We start from the raw sequence: 18,213 nt of genomic DNA on the forward strand, positions 1-18,213 counted from the left end.
TCTTGTTGAGAGGGACAGAGAGAAGTGGCCTAAAGATCCAAAGAGCCCTGGACCCTTCTTCTACTTTGGGGGAAGCAATTGGGCCTCCAAAAAAAAAACTTTTGTGCTGGGATGTTGTTATATTTTTTTTAACATTATGATTTGTAATGTTTTATAATTGTTGACACACTGAAGTTTTGGTATTTGTCTTGGACTTTCTTTAGCCTTTAGACTGCAGTAGGTCCATGAGAGACCAGCTACTATATACTGTAAACTTATAAGCTTCTAATGAATAATGACATTTTACGTGACACTAAAGACTGTTGTATTGACTGCTGAAAATGTAGTTTTACCACCACAGAAATAAATTAGATTTTAAAGTATAATATATAAAGTATATGTAGATTCCTAACTTTGGAAATAAACACAGTACTGCATGTAATGAATGAATGAATTCATTCATTCATTACATTTTATATAGCGCTTTTCTAGGCACTCAACGCGCTTTATGAATGCAAATGAATGCAAAATTGATGTGGTCTTCAGGAATATGCAATGGTAAATCCAGCATGTGGATCTGCAAGCCCACAGGTCTTAACCAAGGCCATGCTATTTTTCTACTGCAGACACCAGAAGACACAACCGCATACGGAGAACGACTGCAGAACACAATAGAGCAGCAGTCCAACAGGAAGTCACCTTTCAATTTGCCACAAGCTCGGATTGTTCAACAGTGAGTAAAGCTGAAATTTCAAAAGGTCAAATACTCCAATTACATGTAATCATGCTGTGAATCATGCTTTCAGTGTCCTATATTCCTGCCGAATCCATGGCCAAGGCCACAGGCATTAATCAAAAAGAGCTTGATGTTTATATTCTAAACTTTTCAATCAGAAATTAGTCAGCATTACAAAATACAGTAGCTATGCCACAGAGCAAGCTAACAGGCATCTCCGGCTCTGCAGGGAGGCAGTGATCAGATCATGAGAGAGTTTCTGTCACTACAAAGATTTTCCTTTTAATTTTGAGGATGTTAGAACAGCATGGCAAGCAATTCACAGAAATCAACAGTATTAAAGAGTACACAAAATTAACACGGCAATCAGTAAAAAAAAATACTAAATACTAGTTAAATTAATACTAATTAATAATAAAAAAATTATTATCCAATTTATATATAATGATTATATTTATTAAATATAAAATTAATATATTACTAAATAATGATATTTAACATTAAATTTTTTATAAAAATTCCTGATAAACATTCATGTTAAATTCATTAAAAAAAATATATATATATATTGCTTTTATTCAGGCTGTAAGACATTACAATTTCTTGTCTCAGTACAAGCAGAAGAAAAATCCTCTCCACAGCCTACTAAAAGAGGAGACCGTTTGGGCCATGGATCGCTTCAATACATACATTAATGAGACGTATGCTACCGAAGGGTCTGCCTAAAGATTAGGCTCTAGGTCCTTTTACAGTGAGTTTGAGAACTATTTTAATTATTTAAATAATTTGTATAGGTTTATATGATAAGTTAAAATCAATAGTAATTAACTGATAATCTCTGTAAATCTGATTAAGTAGGGATGTCTACATGTATCTTTTAAAGTAATAACTGCATGTAGATTTATTCACGTTGCTTGAAAGGATGCAGCTGTACTGTTGTCATGGTAACAATGGTTTTGGGCGTATATGAAATATTAAAAGCAAAGCTCATCAAATATATTGAGAAAGATGAAATTGAACAGGAAAATAAAAATGTGCTAAATGAAGGGCAGCATTTTATCTTGGAGCTCGAAACATACCAATTTTTTTTTTTTTTTTTTTTTTTTTTTTGACAGGCAAATGTCAACTCTTAAACAGATCAATAATTAAACTGCGTCCTAACCTAATGTTTTGTCATTCTGCAGAAAAGGATGCAACACATCATCATCCCGTGTTTTCAAGCTGTCACAGCCAAGCTGGACTGCAAACTTGGTTACTTTGACCTAATTGGTTGTGACTTATTTATTGATAAGGACTTCAAGGTGAGACACAAAAGAGTGTTTATAAGTGTATTTGAAGCCCGAAAGGCTTACAGAGTCAGACACAGCAGATTAGTTTCAGAATTATCCTCTGAATGCAGTAAGACGCATTACAAATAGAAAGTCTTTATTTATCTCTTCTGTAATCTCCTTAGTTTCTTCAAGACAATTATGATATCGTTTTCTACTGCTGGCATGATTCTCTGCAAACATGATGTTCAGAGGCCGGTTGTCCCCTATGGAGCATCCTAAATTCAATCCCTGCCAAGCAGTTTCCAGGCAACCTGTGTACTGTCAGGGTAAACATGCATCCCCAGGCCTGGAACATTCTGGTCTCTAGGTTACCAGACCATTATGGATTCACACATAACAACCAACAACATTTACATTGTACAGCATTAACTGGATAATACTTGACACATCAAACTATAACAGTGCTTCACGAGTCTTGCATTAGAAATATTCAGTACTTGACATCCTTCTTCACTGAAATGTGAAATGTCATCTCGTCATGTGTTTACACTGTCATCTCCACAGCAATAGCAAAAATTAGTATGATAAACATATTTATAATATAGGCAATATATATACGTGATTAGCCTAGGGTAAAATAAACAGCAATTTGAATAGGGTAAGACTGCCATCTACTGGCGAAAGTCTGCTGAAGTTATTTATTTATTTTTTTTGCTGATACTTATATAGAAACGAATTCTCAAAGTTTTGAATAGTAGTGTATATTGTAACAATATACACATTTCACAAAAATGTACATTTATCAAATAATCAATGAAAAAAAAGCAGGTCCAAATAATAAGCTGCACACCCGTTTCCAACATTACAAATCAGCATATTAAGTGAAGTGACATAGAGCCAAGTATGGTGACCCATACTCATGTGCTCTGCATTTAACCCATCCAAAGTGAACTACAACAACTAGACTTCCGACTCAGGAGCCTAAAATACAAAAGAAAACAATTAATCAAATACACTAAACAGAGTTATACTAGAGCCAGATTTGAGACAGCATTCCTAAATTATCAATAAACAATACTCAGTTGACAGGCAATTGTAACTTAATAGAGAGAAAAAGAAACACAAAACAGAGTTTGTGAAAGTAAACTACACAGTAACCAAAAATCAAACTGAGCAAGAAACAAATCAATAAAGAAAACATACAATAAACAAAAATCATACAATGGCACAACCAAACAAACTAAATAAACAATATAAAAGGACAAACTCCAAAACCAAAGAAACCACACCAACACGCTTACACAAAGCTGGTAATTCTTTGAATGGGTGGATAGCGTTAAGAAAATTGGAACATCTACAACCTCAACCACCAGCTTTAGCATGGAAAGAACAAAACAAAAGCACAAAACACACACAGCAAAACAGCAGCATTGTCTTAATCCCGTTCTATGCAGGAAGCGATCACCCCAACCCACAACTTTAGAATTAAGAGTCAAACTCTCTAACCATTAGGCCACAGCCTTACACACCACTGTGAACAAGATGATATTCCAGCTACAATAAATAGTACCATGTTCTGATAGGCTGTCATTCTTAATACATGGGAGGGAACTTACCCACTCGGCCACATATATATATATATATATATATATATATATATATATATATATATATATATATATATATATATATATATATATATATATATATATATATATATATATATACACATACACACACACACACACACGCATACACACACACACACACACACACACACACACACACACACACATATATATATATATATATATATATATATATATATATATATATATATATATATTTGTGTGTGTGTGTGTGTGTGTACATAGATACACACACACTATTATACATATATACATAGACATTATTGACCACTTAACTACAAAATGATTTAATTACAGAAATCTGGTCACTTTAACAAAAGGCGCCTTTTATCTTCATAAGTCCTGGAAGTAACTTCAATTGTGAGCTGCTTGTTCTGGGCAGGTCTGGTTGCTCGAGATGAATTGTAATCCTGCCCTGCATACTAAATGTGAAGTACTGAAAGATGGGATACCACAGACAGTCACAGAGACACTTGGTGAGTTATTTGTTTAATAAAATAACCACATATAGATGAATTATGTACAAACAAATGTGTTTTAAATGTGATTCTAAATGAGATGGAGCCTTGTAGTTTGTTTGAATAATGCATGTGTGTGAAAGCTGTGAAAATTTGTCAGCACTTGATAAAAGGAGGTGTGACAACAATATGACACCCTTTCATTTCAGACCTTACTTTGGAAATCTTCAAAAAGTCTTGCTGTTGACTGAAACTGTTGCCGCTAAACAGTCAAACAGATTTTCTATTGCTTTATAGTGGTGAGACTGTGGCGATAACCAAAAAGAGGCACAAAACCACCAGGCCTTCCTCAATCCTTCACCAAAAGAGCAGCTCCACCCACATTAACACCAAAAAACTGTAGCCAATACAACACAAACAGGGAAATCAACCAATAGGGCCAGCAAATATTTTGAAACTCAAGCCACATGTCCCATCCCTTCCACCGTCATCCTCTCTTTCTCTGCTTTGACCAATACCATCCCACTTCAGCAGACTGTGGAGTTACCAATGAAAGCACCTTTACCTAGATCCCAGAAGCCACTGATATCCAAAGCTCAAGAGACACATCAGCCTCAACCATACCAGTCTAAACCCCTGCGTTCTCATGTTGAGCTTCAGCAAGTGCACCTGGCAACATCTTGCAGTGATATCCAACCTCAACATGCTTCCACAACCAGTAAGAATTGCTATCAGCTCATTGTCTACACCAGCCCTGAGCAAAGGCTTAAACTCCACACAAAGAGCTCAAGGCTGCCAGACAGACAAAATGGACCACATGAGCTGCAACCTAAAAACATCCAAGATTCATTTGGCTGGGCCATACTCCATCCACACTGTGGGCACAGAAATGAAAGAGAACAAAGAAAAGGAACAGGAAGATGATGGATGATTGATGACAAATATAGTCCAATTGTTATTATAAGGGCTTTTTCTGCTTATGACTAATGTTGTTCCTCATCAACAGAAGCATCATTTCCATTCAAATGGATGCTCCTTCAAAGTTTACATTTCATTCATTTTAGGTTTAACATGACTTTCAAAAAAAATGTTGTATGTTTATTAGTAAATATATATATATATATATATATATATATATATATATATATATATATTGTGTGAGTGTAGTTTCTTGCAAAAGTATTCATATACTTTAATTTTTTTTCCAAATTAACTGCTTTTTTAACAAAATAAACTGCTTTTTTTCCACATCAATCTACACTCCATACACCATAATGACAAAGCAAAAACAGAATTGTCACCTTCATAAATGTATTTAAAAAAAAAAAACAATTGAAAAAAAAAAAACAATTATTTAGTAGTTAGCTGAAGCACATTTACAGCCTCACGTCTTTTTAGGTTTGAGGCAACAAGCTTTGCACATCAGCATTTGCCATTTATTTGTCCTTCTTCTCCTCACCTCTTCACCTCTCAAGCTCTGTCAGGTTGGATGGGGGCAGATGCAAATTTTCAGGTTTCTCCAGAAATATGTGATTGGGTTCAGTCCCAGGCTGTGGCTGGGCCAAACAAGGACATTCACAGAGTTGTTTATAAGCCACTCTTGCTGTGTGCTTAGGGTCATTGTCCTTTTACAAGGTGAACCTTCTACCCAGTCTGAGGTTCTGAATGCTCTGGACTAGGTTTTCATTAAGGCTATCTAAATATGTTGGTGCACAGAGCTTTTCTTCTACTTAGATGAGTCTCTCAGTCCCTGCCACTGAAAAACAGCCCAACAACATGAGGCTGCTACCAGCACACTTTACTTTTGGGATGGTATTCTGCAAGTGATGAGCAGTGCCTGGTTTCCTTCTAACATAATGCTTAGAATTAGGTTAATGCTTAGGTTCGTCAGACCAGAGAATCTTGTTTCTCACAGTCACAGGTTCCTTAAGGTGCATTTTTGCAAATGCCAAGTGTGTTTTTATGTATCTTCACTGAGGAGAGCGTTGAGTCTTGACCCTTGCCACACGGCCATTAATACTGGATCAGCGGAGAATTTGAGTGATGTTTGTCCTTCTGTAGGTTTCTCCTATCTCAACATATGATCATGGAGCTCAACTAGAGTGACTATCAGGTTCTTGGTCACCACACTAACCAAAGCCCTTCTCTATCAGCTGCTCAGTTTGGATTGGTGGCCAGCTCTAGGAAGAGTCCTGGTTGTTTCAAACTTCTTCAATTAAGGGTAATGGAGACTATATGCTTTGTTAATGATTTGATACATTTTTTAAGTTTCCAAAATATTTAGATTGGTGTTGATTCATTTTTTGATATTTTGTATGGCATTTAATTGCATTTGTGCTATGGTAATCAAGGTCTTTTATTTTGAATAATAGAAGGGGTATGAATTATCTCGGCAACATTGCTGCCAGATCAAACAAAAAGACACGTAAATATAAGCTTTTTTGGCATTAATAAAGATTTTAACAAAGATTTGTAATTTGTTTTATGTTACATTCAACCGTGAGTTCCTATTAATGGTCATTTTACTCAAAGAAGAGTCCAGGCTATCCTCTTTAGTCTTCTGAGGTCAGAGTTGGTAGCTGAGCTGAAGCAGACAGTTGTTGAAGTGCATAGGACGGATTCATTTATGGCAGAGTAGAACTGTTTCAGCAGCTCCTTTGGCAGGTTAAACTTCCTCAGCTGGCGAAGGAAGTACAACCTCTGCTGGGCCTTTTTAACAATGGGGTCTATGTGTATGTCCCACTTCAGGTCCTGAGAGATAGTGGTTCCCAGGAACCTGAATGACTCCACTGCAGTCACAGTGCTGTCGATGATGGTGAGTGAGGGGAGTGCAGGGGGGTTTCTCCTGAAGTCCATGGTCATCTCCACTGTTTTGAGTGTGTTAAGCTACAGATTGTTGAGACTGCATCAGACAAACAGCCAGCTCCTTAACCTCCTCTCTGTAGGCAGATTCGCCACCATCCTGAATGAGGCCGATGAGTGTGGTGTCGTCTGCAAACTTTAGGAGCTTGACAGAGGGGTCTTTAGATGTGCAGTTGTTGGGGTAGAGGGAGAAGAGCAGTTGGGGGAGAACACAACCCTGAGGAGCTCCAGTGCTGGGATGGTGGGATGGTGGCGTTGAAAGCCGAGCTGAAATCCACAAACAGGACCCTCACATAAGACCCTGGTCTGTCTAGATGTTGCAGAACATAATGCAGTCCCATGTTGACTGCATCACCCATTGACCTGTTTGCTCTGTAGGCAAATTGAAGAGGGTCCAGTAATGTCCTTCAAATGACTTGGTATGACTCAAATGAAATGGTATTTTTGGATGTCTTTGGGATGGGGATGATGGTGGAGTGTTTGAAGCATGAAGTGACTTCGCACAGCTCCAGTGATCTGTTAAAGATCTGTGTGAAGATGGGGGCCAGCTGTCAGCACAGGATTTCAGACAGGCTGGTGTAACACCGTCTGGTGTAACACCCTCTCCACAGTGCTGGGGGATGGTGTATTGAGTCGCTGGAGGTCCTTAGTTTTTCAGAATAATTCCTCTTTGCCACTCTGATCTCCTTTTCCTAGTGTATATTTGGTCTGTTTATACATGACATTGTCCCCCTTCTTGTAAGCATCTTCTTTGGCCTGACAGAACTGTCTGAGTTCAGAATGGAGACAAAACCTTGGGAGAAACCAGGCTCAGTCATGGGGCCAGTTCTCCTCTGACCAGATGAAACCAGCAGTTCAATGCGGTGATCTTATGTGACCAGCATGCAAATAAAGTGTTAGAATCACCAGTTGAAGAAGAGTCTTTCCTTTTATTAAGCCAGGGAGCTACAGAAAGAGCTTGTCATCGTCGATCCGTGGTTCTGCTTCAAGGGACGTATAGTTGGTAAAAGAACTTTATTGTCAGCGCGCTTGTCAGGGATAGTGTGATTGCTCTCTATACAGACTAAAATTAAAGCAAATTGTTAATGGATGGCTTCAAGTATACAGGCAGCATATGGACTGAACTAATGGACTACTCAAAGAAAGAGAACCATTCCAAATTGTTTGGTGGATCGCCAAAGAGAAAGAAATGAAACTGATTTCTGGTATATCATGTGTGATTTAAAGGTAATGTACATTGCTGCGTATGCAGTTCACCTGGTTATGGACTGAAGTATATCACATGAATCAGTTTCGCATTTAAGAGTTAATGCTTCAGTGTATGTAGTTAAAGTGAATCTGTTAAACGTATGTTAACAAATTAATCTGATGAATGTGAATAGTGTTGTGTATTTTGGTGAATTGCAAATATAAGAGAATGTCAAAATCAGACGTAGGTTCAAAGGAGTAAAATAGGAACGTTGATAGCCAACAGATAGAAACTCAAAGTGAAAATACACTCCGTTCAAAACCTACACCTGTTCCTACTGAACAGTTGTGCTGCTTAATATTTTATGTAAACCGTGGTACTATGGTTTATTTATTTTTTATTTTTTTCAGGAATCTCTGATGAATACACTTCTCAAACGAACATTTACACATGACACATTAACATTTATTTTGAAATATAACTTTTTGTTGCATTGGTCAGTTTAATATCCTTGTTTATAAAGGTATTTCTTAAAAAATAAAAAGTTATTTGGGGGGGGGGGTTACATTGTCTTACCTCACAACTGATAATCATATATGATGCTTCTGCTCTTCACCATCAATTGTTTTTTCACCAGTTTACCATAACTTCTTCAAAGAAGTGATTTGATGTTCTCTTTGAGTGAAGTTCAGACAATCACTTGGGTTTTTTGTCTGTTGTGTTTTTAACCACAGGACACTCCTTCTTCCTCCATCTGTGGCATATGCGACAAAACAAACACCATGCAGATTAGACCTCTATACTCACTAACATGCTCCATACCAGTAAAGACACATTGTCTTCAAACTCACCTGTGGATTTTTTTGTTGTGACTATTTTTTTGCCTACTCTTGTGTGTTGACTTCATTAGACATAATCATCTTAAGTGGGATTTGCTTTATTGATTCTGCTTTCATCCCCTATGTGTAAAATCAAAGTCGAAAGCAAAATATTCAGTGCTTTCAAGTTCCCTCGCAGATGAAACTGAGTGAAGTGAGGAAGTTGTGTTGGCTGCTGCTGCGTCACCACTGATACCAACAGGAAGGAATAGTGCAGAATTTATGTGTAACTGCTGGGCTCGAAAGTTTCATACACCTCTCTTGCTCCTCTTCATTCACTCGAATCTGTCGGCTTCAATCCAGTGTCTTTTCAAATGTCTGGCTCCTGTGCAACTCATTCTTGAACCCTGCTTATAGGGGTGTGGGGTGTGTGGGGGTAACCAGATGGCCCTCAGTGTGTAGTTTAGAGGAGACGTGTTTGTGGAAAGGAGAGGTAAGGTATAGACAAGCTATGGGATGCTGCAGTGTGACCCAGAGGCATACGGGGACTGATGAAGTGGGCCCAGAAGAGATTGAACTCCTGGAAATCGACAATGCAGGGTAAGAATTTCTTTGCAAATGCGGTTTAGTTGGAACCAGGCTCTTGGGCAGGCAGAATATACTTAGCAGAACTTCCTTCTTTCAGAGAGTTAGGTAATGTTAAATAACATTTTGAAAACCACAAGAGATTTTAAAAGAAATTAGTAGGATAGTTGTTCATAATCATGTGCGTGTTAAAACAGAAGTGGCTATCCACTAGCATTGTCAATGTTTGTTGGGTTTATATTTTAGTGTATTTAAGACTAATGGTCTTTAAAGTGAGAAAACATGTGACGGTTTCGGTTTCAACCAAGTTATTTCTAGAAAATGACACCTTTTTCAGCATAAACTCTTCTGCTTCAATTCCATCCATCTGAAATGTATCTGATGTGAAACATCTGTGTGAACTGTGTGAAACATCTTGAGCTTCTTGTATAAGTCTGAGTTGTTTTATACCCCTCACAATGGTGGTGTTTTCCATGGATGGGCAGCAGACTTGCAGCTTGAGATCTCATTAGAGCCTCTAACACACCAAATGAGGCAGAACTAATGCAACTAGTATAGCTAATTAAAGGAGCCAAGTGTGTTTGAGCAGTCTGGTGTCTTACTCTGGGCTGGAAGCCTCAATCCTCTCATTAGGTGACTATGTAGGGATTAGAGTGGGAGTTAATCAGAGCTCATAAGCTTTATGTGGCCAAACTAGCAGAAAAACGGGGATCAGACAACGGCCAATCTGTGGAAATAAAGTTTGTTAATATGCATCGGGGTGAAAACATTGTCTGTTTAGAGTAATAATAAAGTTAAAGCACTCATTTAGGTGGGCAGTGGTCTTGCAATATACCTGTGGAAGTGTTTTGTGGGTGTATTTTATAGAGTCGAGCACATTAAGGATCAGATGGCGGGTGTCAGCTTGTCATTCACCACCCACAGTAAACTGCTTATGTCTGGGCACTTCCCCAGCAAGCAGCATGGGTAAAAGCAGTGGGAACAGAGGGTCTGGGAATGAAATAAGCAGCATTTAGGCAACAAGCCTCATAAAATATTTGTCAAAGTGCTCTTTGTTAATAAATGCAATGGCTTCATGCTGACTATAGGGGTGATAATTTGTTATATGTGGTATCCAGATTGGATACCTTCATGTTTTCTTTTGTTTTTTTACTCATGGAAAACTATACTCAGGCTAAAATATAGATTATTGAGGCTATCACATAAAGGAGATTTTTTTCACCTGATCTGAACCTTAAAAATCAACAACTAATATATATATATTTTTTTATTTTACCACATGAAGCTAATATATACAATTAATAAATAATTTATAATAAAATAAAGTAAAAATTAAATAACAATGATAAATCATTGTTCCATGTAACTTCAATGTTAAAAAAAAATTAATAAAGCATGCTTAACCTTAAAGTTAATTAAGATTCACTTGCAAAACAGCCAAACATGATTCTTGTATGGAACAGCCATGACCAAAATTCTGTCCCACTAAATCTATCACACAGTGCAGATTGCACAACAATTTGCATTCCATTTTTTTAATCCTCATCTGTTATGCTGCAAGATAAAGTGATTTGACAGTTTTTAGCCATCTGCTGTTTCAGAATTTGGAGTCTTGCTGAAAGCAGGCTCCAATTTTCTACAAGGAATGGCACAGAAGAAGGTCCTCATCGCTGTTCCTCTGTGAAGCACCCAAAGCAGGAGGTAAGCCAGTAAACAGGAAGTAACAAAGGGTGTAGCTATGTTTCCACAAAAGACATTAACACAGACAAATAGAAAACAAAGCAAAGTACAGAGTGGCCACAAAAGAAAAAAAATTTTGACACTTAAAAATCAAAATATCAAACCGACTGGCATTTGCTTGAAAGAAAATAGCATTGTTAGCATTTTGTTTAATGAAGTAACATTGTGGGATGTTTAGCTTAAGTGCATTAAAGTATCAAAATAAAAAAAGTAATGGGTTCATATACATCTAGATTAATACAATGTCTGGCTTTATCTGCATCTGTGTAAGGACCCAGATCCTGTCTCTGTTACTGTGAAGGACACAACAAAACACAACAACTCACAAGTATGTCTTTATCAGTTTAAAAAACAAACTAATAATGATAAATACAATGATCTGTGCATTTATCAACATTACATGCTCTTCATATAACAAAGCCAAGTGATATTTGTATTTCTGTTTGTCAGCTGGTGCTTTGGAGCTTGAAGAAAAAGGAGCTCCATCATAGGCTATACACTCAGCCTATCAGAGAATGGGAAGGACAGGCACCACACACCTATGGAGACATTATCCACTCATCTTCAGTGTATTTACACACTGGAGACACAAAGGTAACAATTCAACAATTATACTACACCATACACGTGCCAGTCTGCTACTGACTTTTGAAAAAGATTTTACTCAATGTTTGGTGCCAAATTAATATTTTTAATGTGCATGCCCAACTAAATGCATATTATTTTTATTTGCAGGCTATGAGTGAAAGATATCTGGTTTTATTTTCCTTCCATTTGTTAATCCTCGATTTGGACAGCTCTAATAATGATTTTATTTATGAGGTAAGATTCTTATAAGTATTCTCAAATATTTAATGGCATGAGCTATACTCTAAACTGACATCTGTGTTTTGTCACAGGGCATTCTTCCTCTCTCAGCCATTCAGGTGCGTTTGATCTCACAGCAGGACACCAGTTCTCCACATATGTTTGAGATTAACGGTAAGAGCAAAAATATCACTTAATGAAACCTGAATATGAATATTTGGAGGTCACAAAATATTTTGATTATAGTACACCTAAAGTATATTTATGATATACTCTAGGGCCTATGGTGGACTCAAAGATCTTCGTTTGTGCTACTGCTGCTGAAACAAAAGCCTGGATGGAGAACATCGAGGACAGGAGATGCAAATCCTTAAAGCAACAGCTGAGCCCATCCCATAGTGCTCTCTCATACCTGGTAGATCTTATTTAATCTTTTTTTTAATACAGAAATATATATCCTATATAGGATCTAACTCATTAAAAAATGTTGCTTCTACATTTTATTTTCACTGTTACAGGTGCCATGTAATGAAAACTGGAAGAGGGAGGAGCTTAAAAGGTACTTACTGCGGTCTCCCATCTTGCAATGGGAGGGGACGCCCATTCAGCACATGGGCTATCCCAGATACCTTTCACTGGTGCACATCAGCAACGTATACACACAGGTAAGATTACAGAGTAGAAATAGATTGTGGTGTCCATGCAATTCAGCATGGCACTAAAATGACCTCTTTCAAACAACAGGACCGGCGTTTGCACGGACCTCAGGATCGTTTGCTTGTGCTCTTCCCATGTGACCTCCTCATTCTGTCTCTGGACTGTCATCGTGTACGTGTGAAATATGAAGTAAGCAGATTTTGCTGACTTAACAATAAGCTCTACAGAACATTGCATTATCAGCAGCCATTGAAATGTATTTGGCAGCCTCAGTTGGTGAACCCTATTTGATTGAAAAATAAACGTAGTTAAAAAGTCACAAAGTGCTGACAGTGGAGTTTAAACATACTGTTCCTTTAAAAATAGAGTGGGTAACTTTCCTTTATCACATACATCTATATTGAAAGACCTTCTGACCAGAATCATTATCCTTTGACCTCCATTTAAGTGACAATAAACTGTTTATACAACATCAAAGCACTTATTGAGTTTTATTGTTTTATACTAAAGGGCCGTCTGCCACTGAAGAGTATTAAAGCCATGGAAAGATCTGCATTACCTGGCAGATTGGAGTTTGAACTCACAGGTACAGTATGTATGTTTCTGATCAGCTATATTTTTGCAAAACTACCCTTGTTAAAAGAAGTGTGCTTAATTGTATTTAATCAGCACTTGTAGTGTACTTAAAATCTATATTTTTAAGTATATAAAAACAATACATTCAGATAATCAAATTGTGTGAAACACAGTGCACTTTGAAATAGTCACATTAAATGTTTAACATTAAAACATGTTTTAAATCAAGTTTTAATCTTGTTGAGCTTTAAAGAAGTTTGATGTGTTGCCTGACATACTAAAGCATTCGAGTATGTTTTGCAAGACTTTGCTATTTCAGTTATTCTACTTAAAAATGTCAAGTTAAATTCAATGTGTTACTTATATGTTTGTTACATTTACTAGCAAATTCTGAGTGAAAATTGTTTCAGATAATTGCAATTAACTTGCTGTTACGTGACTTAAAACGTTATGGAGTTTGAACTTTTAAAATTAGTATATAATTTCTGTATCACTGCATAATAACACTCTTTTTAAAAGTATGCTACCTCTTTTTCACAAGGAAACACTTGGACATAACTGTAACTTGTATATAAATTAATATGTATAAAACCAAATGAAAAATATAGCTCCAAGCAGCAATTACAGGGCCAAAAACTCCAGTGGCAAAATTAGGAGTTAAGCATGGCATGGAGCAACAAACCACATGCAACGAGTAATAAAAGCAATTATAGGATGATTGTAATTGAAATGGCTGAAAAATCATAAATTCAACCTCTAGTAATATGATTTAATGGCTTATCACTTTTGACCAATAGGTGGCGCTGTAATCAAATCATCTAAATGTGTTCTGTGCGAGGTGACAATGGCAGACAAAGTTTATTGTCATTATGTCAAAGCTTTGCAAAGATATAGTCTCAGACTCATTTTGGCACCATATCTAAAATTTTTAACTGTGCTGTCAATCGACACGAAATGCATAACTTTTTCTCAGCACAGTCTAGAGATGACCTGACTCGATTTTGGTGAAAATTGGACCAACAGTTGAGGAGGAGTTAGAAAAAGTAGGATTTTAACATAAATCAAAATGATGGACAGGGAGTTCAGATTTCCTCTGCGAAAATTGGTATGTATGTTGTCAGCACGGCCCAAGGAATATTTTGAGACCAGTTTCATTACAATATGCTAATGCAATCAAAAGTTATTAGTATTTTTGGAAATTTCATAATCAAAGGTTAATGAATGGTTTATTACTTAATAGGTGACACTGTTACCAAATTGATGTGCCACGGTCAGTGTGAAGTGGCAATGCCACATACAAAGTTTGATGTAAATATGTCCAACCTTTGCAGAGATACAGCCTCAGATGCAGTTTGGCATCTTTCCAGCAAATTCGTTCATGCGCTAAACGAAAAACGTCTGGTGTATCAACACGAAATCCAAACATTTTTGCCAGCTTGGTCTGGAGATGATCCAAGCCAAATTTGGTGAAAATCGGATCAACGATCTAAGAGAAGTTCGAAAAAGTATGTCGTCAACATGATTCAAAATGGTGGACAGGAAGTTCAGCCAATATTGGTAAAATTGGTATCGGTGTTCTCATCATGATCCAAGGAATCTATCAACATCAGTCTGATTACAATAGGTTAATGTAAGAAAAAGTGTTATTAACATTTTTCAAAATTTCATCATAATTTTTGACCACAAGGTGGCGGTGCCCCCAAACTTTTTGAGTACCATGAGGGTATTTTGTAATTAGTTTCGTAAAGATACGCTAATGCTTTCATAAAATACAGCATGTTAGAACATAATTCAAAATGGCCGACACCCAAAATTGTTGACATTGGAAAACTGGTTATCATTTGATTCTGCATGATGCACCAAATCTAAAGAGACCAGTTGTGATTTTTGGCCAAAGCATTCAGAAGTTATAAGCAAAAATATGCATTTTTTTATATCTCCTGACCACTAGGAAGCACAGCGCCGAAACATTGCAGGTAGTCTCAGTTCATGCTTGATATAACACACACCAAGTTTGGTCTCAATAGGCCAAACCATTGCGGAGATATAGCCTCACGTCCACTTTTGCATGCTTTTCGTGGAATTCGTTCACGTGCTATTTGAAAACGGTATGACTAATCAACTTGAATTCCATAACTTTTTGCCAGCGTGGTCTGAAGATGATCTGGTTCAATTTTCGTGACAATCGGTTCAATGGCCTAGGATGAGTTCGAAAAAGTAGTTTTTATGAACAATTGAAAATAGCGAAAAAAATAAACCTTAACATTTTTTAATTTTGGTGTCTTTTCGACTCGGCATGAGTCAAGAAATCAGAGGAAAAAAATCTTAATCTTAATTTAGTCGTTTACGGTTCAGTTATTAGCATAAACATTTTGAAAGTTTAGACGTGGTGGCACTAGAGAGTTTGAGATAGAGACTCCAAATTTGCTATGGTAACTTTTCTCACTGCCCTCTATCAGTGTGCCAAATTTCACAACTTTCTGGCAAAGAGGTTCTATGGGCTGCCATAGACTTGTGGCAAAAGAAAAAATCACCTTCGGTGCTTGGACCCTAATGAATGGAGCCAGTATTTCTAACCACAGACCTTCGTAGGGGGACAGAAAAATATTCCCTTCTGTTTTGACAAGCACATTTAGCTATAGATTGTCACTTTGTGTTAACGTTTTAACCACATGCTGGACTTCAGTGGTGGATGTGGTAATGGTCTCTACTTTTGCACTTACCTATGCTATTATTTTCTGCCATATGAGTCATTTCACTATTAATTATCATGAGAACCAAGAAATTACTATTGCGTAACACCAAACCAATGGGCTTACTCATTAGTTTTGCTATCTCATTAGTTTGCTGAGGTATTTTAGGATATACTATATTATGATGTATTGATCTTTTATATACCCCAAGAAAGCCAAAGTTAGATACATTTCATGTTTTGAGATAAGAGTCACAAATCAAGTGATCTTTGGTAGTCATACAGAAGCTTGTGACTCAGCTTCAGAATAGAGTCATGTGATGATAAACACTCTCAGACTGGATTTTCTGTACGTTCCTCTTATCACTTGAATTTTGTTGAAATGGTTAAAGAGTAAATTGATTTGAAATGGCACCAAGTTATAGTAAATGACCTTTAAAGGCACTTTTTTAATGAAAAATATGGTAATTATGATTTATGTCGCATCATAGCTTTTGTGCACCATGCTGACAGATTTCAAGCCACATAGTACCAACTTTCAACATCAAGTGTGTTTTCTAAACTGTTGTAATCTTCAAGCTGATTAAAATTATGTGTTTTCCAGGAGAACTGATGGAGCCTCTGCTTGTCTCCTGTACTTACCCTGAGGACTATCAAAGCTGGATCTTTCAGTTACAACAGGCAAGACAGTCGTTGTATTTTAGCTAATGATCATTACAGCGAAACAATTAACTTAAGTGTTTACGACAGGACGGAAATGGGCCTGCATCCTAATAATTACTGATACAATACATTTAAAATATTTTTTTCCATCTCCCACAGCCTGATAAAGTGGGAGATTCATTGCCACATCACACCCCTCCACCTCTGATACCGAAGAAGCGCAGAAGCTGAGGATGTGACGGATGGAAATTAAAATGGCTGTGAACTATTGTGCCCAATGAAAGCTGCTGATGACGAATGAACATTTTACTGTTGCATTTTACTCCTAAGAAACAAATCTCTTCACTGCTTGTGAAGAAGTATCTTCAATAGACAGTATAATAAAATCTGCTAAAAATCTGTTTTGAAGTGGGGAGTATAAATGTAAAAAATGAATACCAAATGTTTAAAAGTGATGTTATAAATGGTTTTAATTAGTAATTAATTCCAGGGTCTCATATCTCTGAGCTGTCTTCTTTTTTTCTTTTTTCTTTTTTTTCTTCAAAGACATCAAACAATCTTTGAATGATTCATGAGTAATTGGTAATGACTTAGTTTTAGACAATTGGACAGAACAGATAGAGAGGGTAACTAATCCTTTAATTTACTAGTTTGTCATGCTCTCTGTCACCCCTTTTCTTTATTTAGCCTATGGGTTTGCCTCTTCTTTTCAGGACAGTACAGTCGTAGCCAAAAGTTTTGAGAATTACATAAATATTAGTTTTCAAAAAGTTTGCTACTAAACTGCTTTTAGATCTTTGTTTCAGTTGTTTCTGTGATGTACTGAAATATAATTACAAGCACTTCATACGTTTCAAAGGCTTTATATCGACAATTACATGACATTTATGCAAAGAGTCAGTATTTGCAGTGTTGGCCCTTCTTTTTCACAACCTCTGCAATTCGACTGGGCATGCTCTCAATCAACTTCTGGGCCAAATTCTGACTGATAGCAACCCATTCTTTCATAATCACTTCTTGGAGTTTGTCAGAATTAGTGGGTTTTTGTTTGTCCACCCGCCCTTTTGAGGATTGACCACAAGTTCTCAATGGGATTAAGATCTGTGGAGTTTCCAGGCCATGGACCCAAAATTTCAACATTCTGGTCCCCAAGCCACTTAGTTATCACTTTTGCCTTATGGCACGTTGCTCCATCGTGCTGGAAAATGCATTGTTCTTCACCAAACTGTTGTTGGATTGTTGGAAGAAGTTGCTGTTGGAGGGTGTTTTGGTACCATTCTTTATTCATGGCTGTGTTTTTGGGCAGAATTGTGAGTGAGCCCACTCCCTTGGATGAGAAGCAACCCCACACATGAATGGTGTCAGGATGCTTTACTGTTGGCATGACACAGGACTGATGGTAGCACTCACCTTTTCTTCTCCGGACAAGCCTTTTTCCAGATGCCCCAAACAATCGGAAAGGGGCTTCATCGGAGAATATGACTTTGCCCCAGTCCTCAGCAGTCCATTCACTATACTTTCTGCAGAAGAT

The 18,213-nt window shown here is 37.0% G+C and overlaps 1 protein-coding gene and 1 pseudogene across 1 annotated transcript; both read left to right on the forward strand.

Annotated features, from left to right (window-relative positions):
- The first annotated feature begins 1,905 nt into the window (after positions 1–1,905).
- Positions 1,906–5,132, forward strand: LOC132118676 (uncharacterized; annotated as a pseudogene).
- Positions 5,133–9,183: 4,051 nt separating this feature from the next.
- On the forward strand, positions 9,184–16,913 carry LOC132118677 (uncharacterized). The gene is made up of 12 exons (XM_059528640.1): positions 9,184–9,562; positions 11,149–11,248; positions 11,559–11,615; positions 11,738–11,881; positions 12,023–12,109; positions 12,187–12,268; positions 12,373–12,509; positions 12,613–12,759; positions 12,839–12,940; positions 13,262–13,337; positions 16,624–16,700; positions 16,842–16,913. The coding sequence occupies exons 1-12, from the start codon at positions 9,474–9,476 to the stop codon at positions 16,911–16,913; spliced, it is 1,170 nt and encodes a 389-aa protein (XP_059384623.1). The 5' UTR covers positions 9,184–9,473.
- Positions 16,914–18,213: the final 1,300 nt, after the last annotated feature.

This window comes from Carassius carassius, chromosome 37 (assembly GCF_963082965.1).
Source record: "Carassius carassius chromosome 37, fCarCar2.1, whole genome shotgun sequence".
In the NCBI taxonomy this organism is placed as follows: Eukaryota; Metazoa; Chordata; class Actinopteri; order Cypriniformes; family Cyprinidae; genus Carassius; species Carassius carassius.

Excerpts from the sequence above, each read along its gene's own strand:
- LOC132118677 (XM_059528640.1), top strand. The coding sequence starts at position 9,474 with ATGGGATGCTGCAGTGTGACCCAGAGGCATACGGGGACTGATGAAGTG. Across the intron at positions 11,249-11,558 it reads TGAAGCACCCAAAGCAGGAG|GACCCAGATCCTGTCTCTGT; the intron begins GTAAGCCAGTAA and ends CATCTGTGTAAG. Across the intron at positions 16,701-16,841 it reads GGATCTTTCAGTTACAACAG|CCTGATAAAGTGGGAGATTC; the intron begins GCAAGACAGTCG and ends CATCTCCCACAG.